The 23589-nt window shown below is 36.4% G+C and overlaps 1 protein-coding gene across 9 annotated transcripts in view; it reads right to left on the minus strand.

The window, feature by feature from the left end:
* The window catches only part of STARD13 (StAR related lipid transfer domain containing 13), a 367001-nt gene that overhangs the window by 196153 nt on the left and 147259 nt on the right, over positions 1–23589 (minus strand). For 4 of the 9 annotated variants that reach the window (XM_054701410.1, XM_054701411.1, XM_054701412.1 and 1 more), the window contains one exon: positions 13762–13844. The exons of the other annotated variants lie outside the window; for them this stretch is intronic. In XM_054701410.1, coding sequence (XP_054557385.1) covers positions 13762–13777 — 16 coding nt within the window. In that variant the 5' untranslated portion in view covers positions 13778–13844. The remainder of the gene's footprint in view (positions 1–13761; positions 13845–23589) is intronic. 9 annotated transcript variants of the gene reach the window in all.

Below are 23589 nucleotides of genomic sequence, written 5' to 3' on the forward strand. Positions count from 1 at the left end.
AGCAATTACTGAATGTAGCAGGTGGTACACTTAGTCATTTTTTTTTTTTAAATGTATTTCTTTTAGCCCTTCCACAAAGACTGATCTATTGAGTGACTTGGGAAAGAGACTTCACTTTAAGGATCTTTTCTTCCCCCCACAGAGGCCATAAACCCTGATTCCAGGGTCCCCCCTGTGCTGGTTTCAGGGCATTGCAAGGTTTCTTGGAGTAAAGTGTGGGGATTAGTTAACTAGTGTGAGAAAATGACATTCTTTTCCCTGATCTCTACTAATAGCATTTTTCAGAACCTGAAATTCTCAAAGTATACTTCTACTATTTATTTTGTATTTGCGTCTCTAAATCACATTTCTACCCATGGATATTTTCTAAAACTGTCACACCCTCCATTGTTCATATGAGTGAATATATACATATTCTTCCACTAGGGACACATGGTTCAAGGTTAATTATGCACTAGTAATCATTCTAATTCTGGATTATGGCATAATTTCTAGATTTTTTAGTGACATGTAAAAGTCATACAATCAACTTTATGGAGATCATTAAATAGTGTGTGTTTAAAATAATATTTAATGCTTTGATTTTCTAGAAATAACATTTTTATCATTTAAAATCGACTGAATGTTTCTGAAGCAGGCGTTTTCCTTCCTCTGTGCCTTTGCATACAAACAGCATTTCCTAAGCTCAATAACTCTGATTTCTATTAAAGGATAATGACAATAAAAACTGACACTTAAGCACTTACTCTGCCATCACTATTCTCTTCCAGTTATTTTATTTAATATACAACAAAATGCTTCATTTTCAGATGAGAAAACTAAGTTCCAGAGGTAAAGCATCTTGACTAAAACCATATAATTGGAAGATGGCAGCAGAAAGATCAGGGATCTCCTTTCTGGAGAACACCACGAGGATCAATCACATTGCTTATCTTCCTCTCCAGCCAAGTCAAACTCATCTCCTCTCAGAGGTCTTCTACAAGTGCTTCTTGCTTCCTTCTCTACTCTCAGTATGTAAAGGTTAATTTGTAATTTTAGTTAAAGTCTGTTATTTTTAAGTATCATGGAAGATAAGTATTTTGTACATTCAGATAAGTTTTTATTTAATTACAGAGAAGAGATTTATTTTTTTTCTCTCTCTGCTGTGACCAGTGAACAAAAGAATGTTCCGCACAAGTACATGTTTGGCAGATACTATCAATTCACCTTTCATTAATCACAGTGTTAAGATCAAACATGTGTGCAACTGCCTAACAAATATCATACTTCATTTCAAAATCAACTTCATTTACCAATCTTACATTACTATTCACCATTGTATCTAATATCTTCACTTACATAACTTTTCAAATCTGGTGATGACAATCAACAAGAATGGCTTATATTTCTTTATAATGTACACAACGTACGAATAAACAGTCCAAAGTCTTAGTAACACGAGTCTTCAAAACAATGCAATCAGTAAAATCTTGTTTTACAGGCCAAAGGAGCCCAACCTCTGTTGTTTATGCCGTTTTTCACATAGCTTGGTGGAGAAATTAAGCCACCAGAACTACATTAGAAAACATATCTCATGTATTTATTTCTTAACAAATAAGCCAGAAATTATATTTGCAACTTGGGAAGACATGTTTTCTTCAAATAAAACTTGAAAACTTACATCTGCCCACAAAAATGTTGAGCATCTTAAAATATGAACAAATGTTAGAGTTTTAGGAATGACCAAACAGCTGTTGCACATGCAGATGTGATGTAAAAGCTGACACATTCAGCTATTCAGCAACAGGATCAGGAAAGCCTTCTGTCTTGGTAGACAAGAATTGATTTATTTTCCCATTTCTAAACCAGACCTTGAAGAAGTTAAAATGAAGATACTGCTATATTTAAAACCTAAATCAATACATGTTATGATCATGTAATATAATTCACATTTCTACTAATTTGAACTAAAATTCTAGTCTTTGAAAGATAATATAAGACCACTGCAGATATTAAATTTGCCAGGCCATTATGAAAAAGCAGTAATATGGCCTTAGGAGACATAAAAAACAAACTTTAAAAACAAACAAACAACCAAACAATTTTCAGATGGAGACATAGACACAGGTAAAAAATGTAGCAAAATAAAAATAAATTTGAAGTCTCAGTAATTTTTCTTCCAGGCAGAAAGTGTGTAGTGCCAACCAAGCGATTGTGGTACACATCACAGAATAGAACACTAAGAGGCTCTCCAGGGATGTGCACCCACCAGCCTTGTCCTCACTGATTTTGTGGGTTGTCACGGGTGAAGGCTTTCTCAGAAACTGGAAGGACTTTGTCCTCCCAGTCCTTGCTTTCACTCAAGTGCTTTCCTGATTCTGAGCCTTCACTCAAGCTGTTCCCGCTGCTTTAAATGCTTTTCTAATTGTTGCTTCTCAGGAATTTATATTATGCTCTAGAACTTAGCTCAAGTGCTATTCATCAAGAAAACATCCTCCATCTCTCCAGATGCTGTCAGCCCCCTTGTGATACTCCTATGGCATCCTTTCTTCTGCTACACAGAGCTTTCTAAAACTGCAGTTAAAAAATTACATGTGCAACTTGTAGTATGAAGTCAATCTACCCCACCCCCGATTGCAAGTTTTATAAAGCCTCTTTTTTCACTCATACACTCAACACCCAACAAAGTGCTTTGCCCAAACAAAAGAGTACTCATAGTATCACACATATACTTACATCTTAAAGCACTATCTCCAATCTCCCGATTTCCCGTTTCCCCATACTTTAAGTTTGATCCTCTGGCCTGGAATGAAGTTAAGCAGAGACAAATAGACTTTGGCAAGAAAAAAAAAATATATGGCCAGACATGTACCTCATTGGAGTTGAAGAGACCAATGGACTCCACGAAGTGGGTCCAATAAGAAATACACACTTGATTCTTGGGCCAGGCTGATTTCTATGATAATGCTAGTGCCTTTTGGTCTGATTTCATTCTTCAGTTTGGAAAAAAAAAAAAAAGATAGTATCTTTTTGCATTCCTCTTGGGAATTTCTAAGGTTATTTCCACAGCTGAGGATGACTCTGACTGTGGGGAGAGGGGGGGGTGGGGAGGAGTCGGGAGGTGCAGGGGATTAAAATAAAAGTGCACTATTTCACAACAGCTGAAATAATTTTCTGCCAAAGCTAGTTTTAAATTCAAAGTTTTTTTTTCTCTGTATGTACAAGACAGCTAAAAGTTTAGAGATATAATTTGACATATGAATTTAGCACCCTAATATGCAAAAACAGAAAAGATATTTTTATACACTAATGATAATAATTACTATTGACACTAAAGTAAGCAAATCCATATTTGTTTTCAAGTTAAGTGTGTTACTTGAGAATATTCAAAAACATTTGCTAAAGGGGTGTGAACAGTGCAGACTCTCATCAAAATCCATCTGTCTGAATCTATTAACTGGCATTTTCCCAGCTGGGCATTCCTCAAGTCCTGCATAACAAAAGCTCCTTATGCATAGGGTGAGGGCTTACCTAACTTAGAAACTGGATTTATTTTATTCAGAATTAAAAGTTCTAAATAGGTTTTGTCAGTGTGTATCTTCATGGCCCAGTGATATCGAACATAAAACCTAAAGCTGATGATGAATTGAAAATTAGAGCTTGAGATTCAAAGACAAGGTAAATATCACAATTGTTTTTAAATTAAAAAAAAAAAAACAAAACTTCCACAACTTATTTACAAAAACATCTTGAAAATATTTATCTATTTCCCTAAAATTTTTCAGGGGAAGTGATAGTGTTTCCTCACCTTCAAGTCCCCTCATTGACCTCATTATTTTCTATACTTTACTCAAAGTTAATGAAGGCAGATATATGTGGTTTTGTAGTTTGTATGTTTTCAAGAGATTACAATATTTGTAGTACCTAAATAAAAAAAAAATCAAACTCTACTACTATTTAAAAAGGTTGTATATGTCTTCTGAGTACACTGAAGGTAGTAATAAGTACTTAGATTGGTCATCTTGTAGCCATCAATCATCTATACCCATGTCACGTCTATGCTTAAAATATTCTCTGCTGAAAACAGATGCCATTATCTTCCTTCTATGCAATAAATGTCATTCCTACCATTCAAGGTAGCTAGTTGCCACTGTTACTTTTCTTTCATGTATATTAAGAGCATATATGATATATCAACAATGTATTTTCTCTTTTTAGGAAGTAAACTTGAAAGGCTTCTGAAAGGTGTCATTAATTTTCTTGAGTATCACCATCTTACACTGTTATAGGACAGGGAGAGGGGCAGCCCAAGTTACAACACCAGTGAGAATGGCACATATTAAAAAAACTAGCAACAACAAATGTTGGCGAGGGTGTGGAGAAAAAGGAAATCTTCTGCACTGTTGGTGGGAGTGCAAACTGGTCCAACCACTGTGGAGAGCTGTGTGGAGATTTCTGGACCTACTAAACATAGAGCTTCCATATGATCCAGCAATTCCACTCCTAGGTATTTACCCAAAGGACACAGAAACATCAATTCCAAAGAACACCTGCACCCCCATGTTTATAGCAGCACTGTTTACAATAGCTAAGCTTTGGAAACAACCCAAATGCCCAAAAATAGATGACTGGATCAAGAAGATGTGGTACATATATACCATGGAATATTACTCAGCATTCAAAAAAGATAAACACATGCAATTTGCAGCAACATGGATGGCACTGGAAGGGATCATGCTCAGCGAAATAAGCCAAAAAGAAAAAGAAAAATACCGGATGGTCTCACTCATAGCAGGAATCTAGAAAACTTAAATAAGGGACCAGGAAAACGAATAACTATAAGAAAGTGAAAATCAAAATCAACAAAAAACTACGAACCAGAGACACTTTTAAGGGGGCGGGGGTGGGAGGGGAGAGATTGGGGTCAGAATGGGGGGGCTGCAATTGTATGGGGAATATAAAAATAAAATTTATTATTAAAATTTAAAAAAAAAAATTTTCTTGAGTATCAAAGGCCAGTTGTCATTCTCACTGAAAATCTCATAGGCACAAATGTGCTTTCAGTGCAAAAGGCACTACTTCCTACTGATGTTGAATATATGAAGATTTAACTCAACTCTATGTCTAGCCTTCATGCAACCCCAAAATGACTGACACATTAAGCCTCAGTGGCTCTACAAGAAAATAGGACAAGGGCCTTCCCAGACACTTTGCTTGTTGCAATCAACCAACAGTTTTGCCCATGGATACTTCCTGATTAATCTATATACAGAAAAGAAAGAAAATGAAAAAAAAAATTCAGCATTAGTATAAAATCTTGGTGTAATCTAGGGTTTGCAATCCTTTTTTTTCATAGAACCTTTTTATGTGAGGTATTTTAAAGTATGTTTATTTTAATCTCCTTTTCTTGCCTGTCTCATTATTTGCAGGATCAAATGATACAAATGTTTCATGCCTGGAAGGAAAAAAGGAAAAAAAGAGAGAGAAAAAGAGACCCCAAATACATACATTGCCTCCTGAGTTTCTAACATAACTTATGAAATTTATTGCCAGTCTGATGAAGCCTAACATTGTCTCTGTTACAGACAGCAGAAAAGTAAGGCTGGAAGAATATATCATTCATTAAACTTGTGAAAAGTACAAAGATTTACCCCTTCTTCCTCCAAAAACACAAGCACTGCATTTGAATGGAGTTAAATATAAGAGCTTCCTTTCAGAACAACTGTAAAAATCACAGGATGTATAAAATCATTTTAAATAGGTAAAACAAATAAACAGGAAATCCCCTGCATTCCCACCTGGCATTAGCTGCTCTTTATGCTGGGAGAATCCTGAAGAGAATCCAAAGCAGAACTTTCTGTAAGAAACTTCTTATCCAGCTAAACACCATTTTTTTGGTAAAGTTTTACAAAGAGACCATCAAGATAAGAAGCTAAATTTGAAATGTAATTTCATTTTACTGTGTTTTAATAAAGCAATGTAAACCAGGCACAATACCCTATGAACTCAGCTCCAAAGAGCTATTGTCCTTAGTTTTCTTCCTGTACTCAAAGATTTGGGGGGGGAAAGGAAACCACATTTAGAGCATCTGCTATGTGATTAAGGAGGTATTTGCAAAGCTGGTCCCACCTCTCAACAGCTTCACAATTCCCTGGAAGGTGGTTTAAAAGTGCAGGTTCCTGGACCCTTCTTCTAATGAGTGAATCCCAGATTATGCCCGTTGAAAAGCAAGCTCAGGTGATTATTTTGTACTCAAACTTGAAATCAATAAAATGATTTTAAATGCTTTCACATAGGTTACCTTATTTATTAATTTAAGAATATATCTCACATCAGTTCTGGTAGCTTATTAACACCCACGTGGTGATGTTTATGATTTAGTTTGTATGTTGGTTCTCCACATTAAGCAGAGCAATTGTGCTGCTGTTCCACATGGACATTTCGTGATTGAACACACGAGGGAAGCACATGATTGAGCACATGAGGGGAAGACAGACAGCCATTGCCAGGAGATATTGCTTAAGTTCCTAAAGCTCTCTATGTTTGCTGTAGTGCAAGAAAAATGAGTTAATACTGACTTGCTAGGGTTGTTTTAAGAATTAAATACAATTTAATTGTGTAAGTGGTACATGGTTAACACTCAAAAAATTGTAGCTACAATAATTTTCTTTGAAAAATAATGATGCATCTAAGACACAATTGTATATTTATCCAAAAATAGTGCTCATTCTTAGAATGCCATTGTAGATATGTGATTAAAGCAATGTACTATTTAAAACTACCTATAACAGTCAAACATATGCTGTTTCCATTAAGAAAATTGTCTTGGAAGACCACATTTGTTTTTTTTTTAAATGCTGGCCTGTTCAAAACATTTTTTAAATGCCCTTTTGAGTATGCTTTAGATGTATGTAGAGATTATCTTTGTTTTTTTTTAAATTTTATAATCACCACGTTATCTAATAGTCAATGTGTCATTTTTTATAATTTTAAATAAATAAAATTTTAAAAGAAGGGGAAATCTGTTATTACAGATACATATTAATAGTAGTAGTGCATACTTTTTGCATTTTGAGAATGTGCTTGCTTGCTCTTTCAGATAGTTAAAGAGTTTCAGGATCGAATCTGGTACAAAGAATGTGACTGGTTTCTTTGGGGATCCAAACTGAAATCCAATCAAAAAGGAATGAGATTCATTTTCTTTTATGGTTCATAAGCTGGAAATTCTGGAGAAGAACTACAAGGATTGTTCACATAAGGAAGTAAGTGACTAATGACAATATCATCTGCATGTAAATATTTTAGTACATTTTCCAAATCTGTCTTACTTTTATTTAATCGTGTCTATAACATCATTTTTTCCCCTTAGACTGTTTCTTCAGAGGCTTTCTTGAGTTATATACTTAACTGAGTCTGTTAAAATGGTTTTTCCTAGTGTAAAGAATGTACCTACGGACTCTAGATTAAGAAGTAACCAAGTATGAGAGGTGATAAAGAATGTCATGTGGTGAGGTACAGCTCCCTCTAAACTAATGTGTACAGAATATCGAGGGCTCCTGAGACAGGCCATCTGGTTCTAATATTTGCTTTAGAATATGCCTTAGTTTTCCGAACCCAGCCAAGAATCACAAAACATTTTAAAGTCTAAATGTCTTCATTATAATATGAGGATGTTAATAATACTGACCCTACAGGTCATTAGAATGACATTAAATAATGCATGTGAAGTGCTTAGCATAGTCTCTGGCATTTGGTAAGGCCTTAGTCAACATAGTTCTTGTCAGTTTTGTGAGGATTTCTATGGTAGGTAGTAATAATTGCAACTAGCGAGGGAAATTCCCCAATCTTTTGAAAGGCTCGTCAAGAAAGGATTAAGTGAAATGAAGTTAAGGTCTAGATGGAAACTTCTTTTTAACCAAACTCCCTAATTTAGCTAACAATTTTCTTAAGGTCATAAATAGTATTAGTAACTCCCACATTCCAAATTTGGGACTCAGGTCAAACAAGGTTTTGAAGGGTACCAGTGTGTTATCAGTGGAGGTAGGAATCAAATTCTCCATTGTTTTCAGTTGGGTTCTCTAACAGTTCACTGCCTTTCATATGCAGATGATTTGTTATGCAATGATTTAATTCAATGCTTTTCATACAGAATGCCACAGAAGGCCTGCTTCATGTGTGTTACTTTGTTGTTGCCCTGGTGACATCTGAAGAGCCCTGGGGCAACCATGGATAATAGCTGAGGATTCCAGAAAGCAACTTCATGTGAACAAAAAGGGTAAGTGTTACAACACAGCTGTTTCATGAAGATTCTCAAGTTGTGCATCATGATTCAGTACTTTTCTTTTGGCTTTGTCCCCTTATCTCTAGTCAGTATTATGAATAAATAAGTCCAGTTTTCCATGAGGGACCGAATACAAACATAACCAAGGAACTCAACAACTTTAAAGGAAACTCTATAAAACCTTTTTAGTCATTGATCAAAAAGCATTCTGTATATAAAGTATAAGAAAACTAAAGTTTTCTTATGAGCTGTCATTAATAACTTTAAGCTCCTTGAAAGAAAGGATATTATCTTATTTTTTGTTCCCAGTAACTTGTATGCAAGCTTGCTTAAATTTGGTCATCAATAAATATTTTTGCTTTCAAGATTCATTTCAGATCCTTTTTCAAGAGAGTTCTTTTAAGAAACTATCACCAAAGACCTCTGAAAAACTGATCAAGAAAGTCACATTAGTTTTATGTGGAAATCATGGACTACCAAATCTCTGTAATAAACCATGTGCACACTGGACACTCACTTTAAATTTCCACTTACAAACCCAAGCCACTAGCTCGGAGTGCAGAAGCCTGAAGGACCAAGGTTGGAAACTGGGGATTCACAGATACTCCTAGAGGCTCTGCTAATTCAACCGAAGTCATCTTAGAAAGCCACAGAAGTCCTCAGGTTCTTTGCAACAGTCATGCAAGAAAATGAGTTACAGAGCAAGGTAACTTAGAAAGGATGGATAAAAAATAAAGAGGTGCTTGTGATACTTAAACACTGGTGGAGAAAGGAAATCCTAGAGTTAGAAAAGCACCTACAGATGATCTGACATGGCATCAGAAGTCATGGAGGACATTTATTTCTGGTCTCTGCCCACCACTTCACTTTTTCTTTGCTTGCCATCCTTGATAGCGGAACCCAGCAAAATTGAGTAATTACTCATGCTGCATCATATCTCTCTATTTCTTTGCATATACTTGCTCTTCCCTTCTTTCGAGTATAAATTTTTCTCCTTTAAGTCATCTCTAACTGGAGTTATCTCCTCTTTGAAGCTAGCTAAGTTCATCACTTCATCTGATTTACCTCTACATCTTGTGCATTCTTCTATTACTCTCCGTAGGGTAAATGGAAGTTATCAGTTTTTTTTTCTGCATTCCTGCCATTAGCATCCATGATTGATATTTGTGGTCTTACACCTGTGCCTGGTGGTGGCACCTGGGGCGTGCTGTGGGTGTGCATAATGGGCACACCTGATCTAGAGGCTGAGCATGTAAGGGTGGTGGCTGCAGAAGACTGGCGGCAGCAGAGGACCATGCGGCAGAGTGCAGTGAAGAGTGGTAGACAGCGTCAGAGAAGGGCTCAGAGAGGAAAAAGCACATAGGGATTCCCATGGGGCCCAAGTTGCTGTCTCCCTGCTGGCTTGTTTCTCCTAATCTGTGGGGATGATGCCAAGGGCTCCAAAATTTTCTTTTAAGCTACCTGAACAAACAATAAATCTACCCGGTCTGGGATGGTTGCAGAACCACTACCCTTGTCATCAATAAATGCCTAAACCCTTGAGAGTAAAACTTAGTCTCCTTTTCATCTCATTATTCTCAGTGCACAGGATAGCAGGATATCTGGAACATGTATTTAATAGCCGTTTTTGAAAGACTGGGTACATCTAGTTACTTCCTTCCATTTGTGTAAAAAAACTAAGGATGAAAAAACAAAGTGGTAGTTATTCTCTCCATCTTTTTAATGAGTCAGTGGGCAGTAAATAATTTTTTATAACTGAGACATGAACTAAACTTGATGTTTCAAAGAGGTCTCTAAAAAGTTTCTCTGCTTCTACTTTTGGCCTTCTACATATCATCACCCAGGTACCTGTTCACAGCAAATCACACCTTAGATCATATCGGGGCTTCTTGCCAGCTCTTTATAGGGGATTTGATATCAACACCTTTCTCATCATTCTTCTCTGGGATCACTGTACTCCAAGCCCCACAGTCTCCTTGTCTCTGATCAAACATATTTTGTGCTACTCCTTCAGGGCCCTTGCACATCCTAGTTCTTCTGCCTAGAACACTCTTTCTCCAAGGTCTCTGGATCTTTCTGCTTAATGCCACTCCCAAAGAGTCCTGGCCATCACTAACCATCCAATCCAGAAGAGTATTCCCTTTCCTTTCTGGTCTCCTTCATATGTTTTTCTTTATCATGTATAATTTGAAAGATATAATATGCATTGGGTTATTATTATCTGTCTCCCACAGTCATATGGAAGCTCAATGAAGGCATTTATTTTGTCTATTCTGCTCACTACTGAATCCCCAGTAGCTGGAACAGTGGCTGGCAGAGCAGATACTTACTAAATGTTTGTTAAATAAGAGACTGAAAACTTGGAGTCTCCATGAGAAAACGTTAGCTCTATAGTTAATAATAATAAAAAAAAACAAAAGGAAACATTTCTACCTAAGTAGATAAAAAAATCAATATTTAAAATTCAACTCTGCTTTCTCCATTTTCCCCACCCTACGCTTATCCCTATGGTTAACATGTGATAACAACTGCAGAGTTCATTTCTTTTATCTACAGAATGAAAATTTCCAACTGCACCTTGGAAGGAGGGTGAAGGATAGGGAAAGGTTATCTTGCTCAACCCCACAAAGCTGACCAATGTGCAAAACACCTAGGAGTGGGATCATAATCAGGCAGGCAGGGCTTGGGGTCATCACAGGTGAACTCAGCACTTAGGACAGAGCAATCAGATTCCTTTAATGCCTTTCAGGTGCTCAGGCAGCAAGTCATGCTGCCAACATACACTTAGAAAACGTATTTCATTGTTTTGGCATTGGCATTGCTCTTGAAGGTAAGGCATCCTCTTTTCCCTCAAGAAGACTGTACTCTAGGCTAATTTCAGAAATGAATGGTTTGATTATGAATGGGTGACCACATATTAACCTGTAAACCAAAAAACAAAGTGTGTTTGCTGTGACTTAAAAGTTAAGACCTGATCACAAATTTATGACTACTGAGGTATGTGACCTGAAACAGAGTAACAGAATCTGTCTGGGGTTCAATAAGCCCTTGTGCTAAAGGTTTCTATATATTCTCACATTCATATTTTTTTTGAGGTTAAAAAAAAGGGATAAAATGTAACTGATATTTCCTGATAGTATTAAAAAAAACTTGAACAAATAAATGCCATAAACTTATTAATATGTCTTTATCAATAGCAGTCCACTTTTTTGACCTTGCTAGGAAGTAATTCATAATAGAAGTGAGGGAAAAAAATCCATTCCTTTATTTCTTCACAACTAGATTATTTTACTATGTAGATCATGTGGTAATGTTACAGGGCAGGGAGAGGGGCACCCCAAAACCCCAAACCTGCCTGCTTTAAATAGGTGCTGCCATCTTCCACATCAAGACAAAACATATAAACCCTTTAATGGAAAGAAACTTTAGTACAATTAGTGTGCAATACAGACAAGACAAAGCATTTAGTTTCTAAATCAAGCACCCAAAGTTACCCATCCCCTCGTGGTAAAAGTCCACCCAAACAGGATTGGCCCAAAGCCAAAAACCCAAAAGCTTGCCACAAGTCTAAAGAACCTTCCAGCGGGGACCCATAGAAAAGAGTCAGAAACAGACAAGTCTGAGAAGAAAAGAGGAAAATCAAAATCAAGATAAAAGCTGCCATTGTGAACCTCCCCATGGGTCTTTCCCCTGCATCTGTTTCAATCAGTCCAGGACCAAGAAGCATGTGCAGTTTCTTTACATGTCTCTCTGCTCCGCATGCCTCCTCCAGGTCTCTTTCTTGCTCTCCATCCTGCTTCCTTCTTATCCCAATCTCTTCTCCAACTTCTCTCCCTGCTCAGTTCCACCCTCCTTTGGGTGGGGCAGGGAAACCCCCCTTTCCCTGGGGACCACCCTCTTACAGTAAGAGGTAAAATATTTTTTTCTCTGATGTAAGACAAAGCTTATCTATTATATAGTACAAAAGAAAGCTTGCTGATGAGAAGAACCAGACTGAACCACTCAGCAAAATGAGTGGAAAAGCAGGAACTAGAAGCCTGATGAGGCCCCACTGTGCATATTACTAGTGTGCTGGTGCAGCTAAATTTCTTCTTTACTTAGCCATCTTTAAAATGGGGATGCTAGTCATGACCTCAGCATCTTGCAGTGATGACTCATGGCATGACATGTGGAAAAATATTAAATCAGAGGCCTCACATACAGCAGGGTCTCAGAGTCCTCACACCCTCCCATTCCCCTAGGGGCACTAAGATATGGACGATGGACTAGGGAGATCATTGTCAAGGAGAGGCAATGACAACAAAAGCATGAAGGACTTGAGCCAGTTTTGGAAAATAGACAGTATCTAGCAAGCGGACAGCCTAGCAGTGGAAGACATTGCATGGCATGTGGCAAAGGGACTGAAAGTGCCATTTGCAGTTACTGGTGTGAGGAAAGTATCAGGCAACAAAAGCAAAATCATCTAGGAGACTTATTAAAAATACACATCTCAGTAACTCCCATAACGTTCTCTGAGCCTTAGGGATGATTTGGACTCAATGGGCCTGGTAAAGAGTGTAGGAACCTATATTTGAAAAAGCTTTTCTGGTGATTCGGTCAGGTTTGAAATCATGGGTTTAGTTATCAGTAACTGACAGATTGATGTTACAGAGCAAAACCCACTTTGGGGTTGGGGAGCAGCAAAGTAACCATTAGAGCAGGTCCTGGAGTAGTAGCCTGGATTCAAATTACCCTCCAGCCCTCATTGCCCATGGGATCTTGGGTCACTCCCTCTTCCTTATCCTCATTTGTGTCATTAATGTAACAGAGATCGTAACACTTACCTCAACATCAAAGGACTTTGTGAGAACCTATTGATTTTTAAGTCACTTTTATATTACCTTAATGGAAAAACACTTAACTATAAGCGATTGCACAAATATTTAGAATCATCATGAATCATCATTATGATCAGGAGGGTCTTGGGATGCCAGGATGCCATTTATTATACGCTGTGGTAACCTTGAGGCAAGAATGAGGCAGAGCTCCGAAAATGGTTCCATATTATTGTTATGACACCCTTGAACAGTTAGTTACCCCTTTCTAAGCGCTAGGCTGGTTCATGAAGCTCCTACAAATCTTGTTAAAAGTCACGGATATTGTGCCTTTCTCACAAAGCTATATAGCTACCACTATTAGGTATAGGCCTCAAACAAGTGACTTAGCTTCTCTAAGCTTCAGTTTCTTCATCCATGTAGAAGGGATAGTTACAGTGCCCAGGGTCACCATGTAAAAATGTGTAAGCTGTGCCTTACATAAATCAAGCAGCCAAGGGGGATCACGGAGGTGCAGATTCAGATTGAGCCAAGGGTACACTCACCTAACCACATGCCCATAGGACTATATTTTCTTAGAGGAAACACTGTTTGCTAAACTCTGTTGATTTCTAATTCATGAGTCTAGAAAGGAAACCTTTACCTAAATCACAGTAAGCTGCTACATGTACTAACAGAGGTACCTACCCAAAAGCCTGGGCATCAAATGAGAAAATGCATGATGTTCTTAGCACAACATCTGGCATAGAATAGGGTCCAATGAGGAGTAGCTGTTAATATAATAATTATCATGATTAATGTATTTACTCAACAAGCAATCATTGTGCACCCAGCTACGATGTTATTTCTCAGCTATTATGCTAACACGACTGTACCCTCTACAATAATAAGACACTATTATTTCCTTGGAGGAACTTACAAAACTAGGGACAAATACAGATACAGGAATAAATCGTTATATTCAGATATTGATACAGGAGATCTTTTCCAGAGTAATAGCTATAGCTTGAATTTTGGAATACTGAAGATTGTGCTATCAAGGTTTAATTTGCTCCTATGCATTTCTTATCTGGAAAGCAAAATTTGTTAGGGCCACTTGAAAAATTATTTACAACTTACACATAGGATAGACTTAACAAGTTATTGTCACTTGATTACCTTTAGGGGTTACCACCTATGCCAGGGCGCTGCTGCCAGGCAGGTCTACGTTTTTACAACATGGCTTAGAATGAGCTGATAAGGGACAAAAATTTGCCTTGTTTTTGTCATTATTCATAAGTATGCAAATACATTCTTCTTTGAAGAACAAATGAAATTTATGCACTTTTTAAAAAATGCAATTGCCCAGAAATACTTTGCATTGAATAATGAGCTTAACTCATTAAGGAACAGATATCTCTTTTTCTCCTTATCATTAAATAGGGAGTTTTAAAATAAAAAACAAACAGAACAAAAATTAATAAACAAGGAAGTCTGTGCTTAGCTTCTGTTAGGAAAGGAGAATTTAATCTGTGTAACTTTATGAGACTAGACCCCAGTCAGCTTTAGTGTTCTTCCCAGAGACAGATGGACATAATAACAAAATAAAATGTTGGCAGGTAAGTGTTGGAAATCCCAGGTGATAAATAATAGGCTTTATTACTACCTCTCCTAATTTCCTTTTCTGATTTTGTAGCCTTAAGGTGGAACCTACATGGGAAATAGCTTTAATGCTTTTTTTAATAAGTGGTTTAATGAATTAACCTACCATGGGTATTATAAATACATTTTTTAATTAAGAAACAGCTTAATTAGGAGGTTTTCAAAACAAGGATCTGAAAATCTAGCATATTCTGAGAGTTAGAATTTGTCCCAAACTCAAAGGTGCTAGTACTTCAGGTACTACAATAGCCTAAAAAAATTATTACAATATTTGCTTCAACATGCATGATTATGAAAATAGAATCATTCTGAGAGTAATGTTACCCAGATAATGTTATTGCCTTATTTCATAATGATATTATCAGAATCAACAAACAATAAAAGAAAATAAATACTTGGGAGTTCACCTTTCCTAAGAGCAAGGGGCACTGCGTACACAACTGTATACCGTAGCTGCTCAAGCAGAGGCATCCAAGATCCCTTCCAGATCTAATATCCTGATATTTACACATCACTTTTATCTTACTGACATAACAGCAAGTGACGAGTGAAGGGGAACTCACAGATCAAAGCATGATTCACAAGACAATGAATGCAGGGCCAGCTATATCATTTGCTGGGTCTTGTACAAAATGAGAATGTGGACCCTCCACTCAACAATTACTAATAATCTCAAAATGGAAATAGCAGAGGATTAAACTAAGTTCAGGGTTCTTCTGAGCATGGAGGCTGCCTCAATGTGTGGTACAAAAACTGCTGAGATTCTACAAGCATGTGTTAACCCTGGATCCCTTGTTGCTCCCCGTCCTGTTTCCTTCTCCAATTCTGGTAGACAGAGTTCTAATAATAGAAGGTACCAGTTTCAAACTGCTGCTGTTGAAAGAGGGTAGGTAACCAAAGTAGCATGGGGAATGACAATGATAGGTATTTTGGGGGCTACTTCCAGGCTTCTGCCTTCTCTCTCATGTTAGAATATCTTATGAAATCCACCAGAGAAGGAAACAGAAGACTTAGGGCATTAAGTTTCTTTTAGACTTATGGTCAAGTATTATAGACTTACTGATTTCTAAAGGTAAATGGATAATCTAGATTATTACCATAAAAGGTAACTAGAGATTATCTAGTCCAATTTCGTTTATTTTAATTAGGTGTCCATCAGATTCCTTTAGGCTAAGGGCATGGGAATGAATTCTTAGTTGCACAACACTAAAACTGATGGTGATTTTGATGAACAAACCACAACTGTTGATCTTCCCAAAAGACAAAAGCTACTGGAATGAATAATTCATTCTGTAACACTAATGGATTTGCACATGATGTTGCCAACCATGCTAACAACATGTGCTATTTACTGTATTATTCCAGTCATAGCAAAGAGGGTAAGGTTAATGTTGTCTTCATTCTTGGAAATTCCAGAACATGGAATCTACAATGGGATCTACAATGGGTTCAAAATAGGGAACAAGCAGAGGAGTGCAGGTGTAAAGGGGGTAGGTGATTGAAGGCTTTAGTGGAAAGCATCTCCCTTGCCAGGAAATAATTATATGTCTACTGCTATTCTCCATATATATAATACATACAGTACATACATATATAATATATACATGTATATATAATATATACACTATATAAAATACATACACACATATGTACATAGGTAGACCAACAGATAGATATAGATGGATATAGATATATGTATGCATTTTAAAAATAAACTCATAGTTTTATTGGGGGTCAGTCACCATGTTAAATGCTTTGAAAACACTAACTCATTTTCACAAAAAAACTCTGTAAGGTAAGTACTATGATTGTCCTCATTTTTAAAAATAAGGAAACTGAGGAACATTGAGATTACTTACCTTGCTTATGAACCTACTGTCTGAGTGGTAGAGGCAAGATTCAAATCCACATAAGTCTTGGCTCCAGTTGCTGCTCTTAACCACTAGATCATGATGCTGTGCCAGTAATCTTCCATCATGCCCAAACACCACTAACCCCACCCTCCACTACATAGTTGTATACACCAAAAATTAAATGAATGCATTTACGACACTGGGCAATCTATGCTACCAGCACCGTAGCCATAGTTGTGGCAAATATTTATATCAACACTGTTACTGAACTGATGCTAATTTCACAGATGTTAATCACCATTTCACAGTTGTGATTTTATACAGGTGAAATCTCAAATAACATCAACCCCTTTTCCACTATGCTAGCGCTACTCTAAAGGGTTAAGAGTGTACTTTTTCACTTGTCCTTATTGCTTTGAATTTGATTTAAGAGATGGAAATGAAATAGCACAAAGCTTTTCTTTCTTTCTAGAAAGAATAAAATGGCCTATGGAATAACAGTTGAAACATGTAAAAAACTTCTTTTGACTTATTTTCGTTCCAATAATTGCTCTTCTCTTACGCCTATCGATTTGAAGTCTTTTCTTAGGATTTAAATAAAAATTTAGTTCATTTCAAAGACAATGGTGACAACTCTTTGTGGCTAAAAAAAAAAAACTGCAATCCCTCACTGCTTTTGAAGACTTCTAAGATGAATGCACTTCAGCATTAGGGAAAGGAGAGAAGCACTACCTTACTATCTTTGTAATGCCACTATGACAATCTGTATTTTCCCATGTAGCAATAAATTAGCCTTAACATATGGTTATGCTTTCTAGTAATTCAAGTATTTGTACTTTTAGGCCATAACTCTAATGATAAATATAAAATTTTAGTGGAAAATACTTTTAAAGATTCTTCAAAGAAACTGGAATTTTTCTTGCACTTTCCAGATGGAAAGAGGATAAAAGGCAATCATTTAAAAAAATTTCCAGTTTAATGTCATTGTTCAAGCATGTATTAATTTTCATGGGCTCACACAATTATCTCTATTGTTCATTTAGTGTCTTATATAATACATAATATAAAGATGAGATGTACAACATAGTATGTCATGAGGAAATAAATAGGCTTTATTACACAAAATAACAGAACCATAAGATTCTGACATTTTTATTTCAGGCAAAATGTTACATTTTTGATAAATTTATCTGATAATATTTTAGATAAAATATGCAAGGAAATATTCCGCCTGAGAATGTAAAAGGGTTTGACACAGCAGATTTGCAAATACAATATTGTATAGTCATAGCACATTCTATACTGTCCTTTTGCAATTTCTGGAAGCTTGATCTATTTCTGGTTAAATAGATGAGTAAAGTGATTTGAGCAACATAATAAAATTTGTGTGCTTTGCCAGGATAAAAACCACAGCACTGGATTAATATCTTGCACTACAGTCCCAACATGCTTTGACAAGGATGCTTTTTCATGGCTCAATAAATACATATTGACTAACTACAAAAATGACAAAAATATTTGTACTTCACCTCATCTGTTTTAGGACTAAACATTCAAGGATTTTTTAAAAAAATCCAGGAATCTTGTGACACTTTTCAGAGCATTTTTGTTTTTATGTTGGCAATATCACTCTTTTGCAAAATTTTATGACACAATAGAAATACACTGTTGAAAAACCCAAGAAAACTATCAGGGCTCTAAGCAAATTTTTCTTTATAAGTTCAACACAAGATTTAAAAAGCAAAAAGGAGTATGTATCGGTTTCATTAGATGCATGCTCCATATCTAAATGATCAAGTTGATCACTCACAAAATTTGTATCATAGGATCTCCTCCAGGATTTCCAGCAAGCTAAAATAACCACCAGCAACAAGGAACACAGCCCTCTCTTTGCTCAATTTCCAGGAAGAAACTGTATCACCTCCAAGGGTTATTGCAGATAGTTTCATCTGAGTTTAAGTTATACTTCTTACAAAAACAAAAATTTCAGACATTTATCTTCTATTTTTTCTCTGAGAAATTTCCCTCCAATCAATGTTATTATGGAAAAACCATAATTAAGTAAATGGATGCAATATTGAAAAAGTCAGTATGCAGAATCTTTCTTGCAAATTAATCTTTGTTTGATTAGACTGTTCCTGGATACTATGACACTGGAGATGTCATCTTTCCAATATAAAGCTTTTACCACATTATATGGGGCCAACAAGTTAGAGTAACAACAGAAATATTCCAGCAAATACCATTTTTGTCTAATTACATTTTTATTTTTTATAGATGGGGCAATCAATCTCCAGAAGTCTTTCCCTCAAATGCTACTTAAAATTATTTAAGTTTTACTTTGCAATACAATTTCAAATTTAAAATGATTTATCTCATTAGTGAAACATTTTTATGGATCTTTTCTATCATCAATAGTTCTGAGACCACATATGTAAGTCTGTCTCAAATGATTATTCAATACAGCACTACTATTGATCTACAACAAGAAAGCTGATATAGGGACAGTGTTGTTATATTCTAATTCTCCAGAAATTTAGCACACATATACACATATATAGTTCACATTCAAACACTGTGCTCTAAATGAAGGATGCCCTAGGACTTGGTCCTTGACTTCCCTCTCTTATCTATATTCTCATCCTAAGTAGCTCCAGCCAGTCTTAAAGCTACATTTTGTCCCAATCATGTACAAATGACTCCCAGATTTTTATCTCTTTCTTTGACTTCTCTCCCAAAGAGAGAAGTGTATACTTCTATACTTGTGTCTCTAATTCTTTGATTTTTGGAGGTCTAATAGGCATGGTTGACCTAATTTGGCCAAAGGATAATTCTTTACTTCTACTTACTACTACTACCACAACTTTTCATTTATGTTCCAGGCATAATGGCCTTTTCCCCTGCCCCTGTAAAATGACAAGCTCATTCCAACCTCACTTGAGCAAAACATTTCCCAAGGCCTTAGAATATGACCTTGTTCTAGACATAGACTTCTGTGAGTTATATTGTAGTTAATGTAGGTCAGTGGTTCTCAGCCCAGACTGCACATTGGAACCAGAATCTATGGGAGGCAGCCAGGACATTTGTATTTCTGAAAGGTTGCGGATGATTCTATGTGTAGCTTAAGGTTGAGATATAAATGAGATAAATGATGTGTTCTTCTTTTCTGATTTAATTGTTTATTTATTTGACTTGGAATTTTTTTTTATTATTGTTAACATAAATCACATCTAAATATACTGGTCTTTCAAGAAATGTTTTAAAAAACCAAATCTGACAAGAGGATAATGGCCTGCTCTTTGTAGTAAAGAGATCATAAAAAGAAAGGACACTGACATAAAACACATGAAAAGGATTAGCAAGAATCATCCTATACTTTTTGATATCATGGAACACATTTAGATTTTAATAAGTAACTCTATGGCCCATAGTCTAGTCTTCATCTCACTGGGCATTAGAGTACCAATCTCCTGTTTACATCACACCACAGGATGCTAGCACTGACTCTGAGAATGAATGAACCTGTTTTGACATGATAAGAGCTCGCTGAAATTTGGTGGAATTAGTGTTTCTAATGAAACTCAAACTTTTCAGAGTTTTAAGTTAGTTTTTTCCTTGGCAGCTATATAGCTTCCTGTGTCTAAAAGAAATGATTTAAAATGAGACTATAAAAGAGATCAAAAGACTTGGACATCAATTAGTTCACAAGCTACCTAAATATTGTTATGTGAGTATAAAGGAATCAAACATATGGATTAAATTTCCATTAAAATAGAGTAGGGTTTTATAATAAAGGCGCCGAAAGCTTTAGAAAACTCATTTGGATTTTCTCAGACCTTAACATTGAAAAGTAGTTCAAACTGCTTATGAGCACCAAAAGTTAAAGGGTATGCATTGGTTTAGTGAATTTAATGATGCTATAAAAGTTAATAATTGTCACCCACCAGTAGTGACTGATTAGAGAACTAGGGAAGCCAAAAGAAACTGTCACCCACGTTGAAGAAATATGCTATGTATTTAGACTTTATGACAGTATCTGATTCTAGCACCCCTTTGCTTCTTGGTAGTTATAGAGTGGTTTTGGCCAGGGCCCACCACATAGGGACCCACAACACGCTAGATGAATGAGCTGTTTCAAATCTCTTATAAGCTCATATTGCTCATTAGTGTACTAATAAGCCCATCAGAATAACTAGGAGACAAGCTATTTTAGTTACATCTGTTTATCCTTGTCATGCCAGGGGAAAGATAGGGCAATTTTTCCAGTTAGTTTTGCTATCCTTTTTTAAACAAACTGCAAATGACAATTCATAGAAAAAGGATTTGAGATCATGTGTCTCCAAAACACACTCCAAAGGCAGTGTGTTTAATAGAAAATGGGCTCAGATGACCTTTGCCTTCTGACAACCTGAATAAGACTACTGCTTTGAACGTTGACTAATTTTGTCATCTTGGGAATAAACAACAATTACCACCATTATTATGATAATAATATTGAGATGACAAGTGAGAGAAACTCTAGCTGACCTGCAAAGGGATTAAAATCTTGGGAAATTTAGTATGCATTGGCAAAAATGCCAGTCTGAGGAAAATTTGGTAACTGCTACAGAATTGGAAAGTCCAAAAAGAACTTCCAATATCCGTTCTTCTTTAACAATAATTCCCTTTTATATCTTTGTGTGAAATGAATATATTTGAGCATCATTCACATTTTACATTGGTTTAAGTATTTGTGTCACAGTGACATGTGTTAAGAAATGATTTTACCAATTATATATAATCCTCGCCTCCTTAAGTATGGTCCCAAAGCACAGAAATCCATAGCTTTTAACACCTTTAAACATTTCTACCTCTTATCTTTCTGTTTCACTGACAAGCCAGTCTTTTGTGAAGTAAAATGAGTTAGAATAAGGATTTCCTTCTTTGGGATCTCAAAAAACAAAAGGGACAATCAAATACCTCCAGAATGCACTAGACAACAAACATAAATTTGTTATTTAAAAAAAAAAAAAACACACAATACCAAAAAGCCTTTGAACAGTGTTATATTGACTAAGTGTAATAAGAACATTTTAGGGAAATTAAAGAAGTCCCAGCACAAAACTTTTGTCTAATAGAAAAAGACTAAGAATTAAAAAAAAAAAACAAAAAAACAAAACACCCATACATAGCTTCCTGTCATCCACTGGCAGACAGATGCTTTCAGAGGGTATATTCATATCGTTGGTTATTCTGATAATGGAAACTGAACCACATAAAGAACACTTTTACAATTGAAGAACACTTTCACCTAGAACTGTTGCCAACACTAATAACTTAAGTATTTCAGTGTCTCATAGCCAAAGTTCCATATTTTAGCTACCTTAGCAAGAAAACCCAAGAAAATCAATTTGCATCTAAAAACCCCTTCATGGAGTTGGCTTGGTTTTGTGGCAAGCATCCCAGCTTGCTTAGAGAAGCAGAAGTTGAAGTCTGCCTCACAGAGGATTGTTTGGTCCCAGTTGAATGACCTGCTGGCATCTACTCTTAGCAAAGTGGTAAGCAGATTACGGGTAAGTACATATTAATATCCTGATTGAACATTTTAAAACTTCATACTGCTATATTTAAAAATAATTGCACTACTCTGGGATAACTCTTATACTACTGTACTTGTAGCCTTCACTTCTATATAATCATGACCTTAAAATCTATATATATGGCTTAATTCCCAATAACAAAACTTTCTCTCCACCTTAATTGAACTGCAGTATTTAAAATTTATGTGAATAAGTGACTTTCCTGTACTATCTTAATGGCTTTAAGTTTTTATATTACACACTCTTCCTTCCCAGATCTTTTGAAAAAGACAGAGCTGCAGTCATCTTTGGCCTCTATAAAAACCCAGCACAGCCTTGGCAGCCCTCCTGGAAAGACTTCTTGTTTCCTGAGGATCCATTGATTTAACAAACTTAACAAACTTAAATAACAGAAGCTATGAAAGAGACATTTGCAGTAAGCATTTTGAAGTAATGAAGCAACAAAAGTTTACTAGACCACAAAAATTTCTCTAACATCATCCATCAAGTAGATTATACAATTTAGTACAATAACAGAAAGTTACTGTTATTAATTGAGGCCTGCAACGTACATACAGGTCTTTAAAAATGAACATTCAAAACTACTGGGTTACCACAACTTAATTCTAGGTCCACACCAAAATGGTTGTTTATTTTTTGGGTGCTTACTAAATGAAGCCACTGTCTAGAAGAAAAATATGGATGGACATTTTATGCTAACTGCACTGAGTGTTGGAACCATCTCCAATCCCTACTTTTTATTTGACCAGCTAAATTGATAAAAATCTAAGGAGACAGAGACTCTGCGTATTTATTCTAGCACCTGTCAGGCTGATACTGAGACATGACTGCATGGGAAGAAGGGCAGAATATCTAGCAAATTACTTCTACTGTTCTACAATAAGGAAAAGAGGGAGGAGCCCAGAGAAGGGTCAATCTCCCATCTTCCCTAGGCATCCTTTTCCTCTACACAGCATCCAGTTTCTTCTCTAGAAACTTCCTTCCACCCACCCCTGTGGTCACTGGTCAGCTCGGGTCATTACTGCCTAAGAGACATAAAGGCAACTCTTGGTTACCATAGGGGCACATTCAGCTGCACTTCCCCAATTCCTGAAGTATCTTCCAGCAGCTAACACTTGGGGAAAATGATCCTAATTTCCACACTGCCCTGGGACTAAGCTGTGGAGTACGCCACTTTCCCATATTGGGGCATGTATGATTCCCTGACTAACCAGACCTACAGTTCTGAATGAGGGCTCTGAGAAGGCTAGGACCACTCAAGCATCTGTGGCCCTACAAGGAGATGTTCCATGCAGCATGCACAGAAGGCCACAGCCTGGACACTGGGGGAGGTACTAAGAAAAGGGCTGGCCTTCTGACCTAAGCAAAGATTCTTAAGGACCCCTTGGCTCCAAATAACCATTTCTTTTCTTCCTCTGATTCTTGAAAGTTGGTTTCCAAAA

Source organism: Talpa occidentalis, unplaced genomic scaffold (genome assembly GCF_014898055.3).
Source record: "Talpa occidentalis isolate TD23 unplaced genomic scaffold, MPIMG_talOcc4v2.1 talOcc4.5, whole genome shotgun sequence".
NCBI lineage: Eukaryota > Metazoa > Chordata > Mammalia > Eulipotyphla > Talpidae > Talpa > Talpa occidentalis.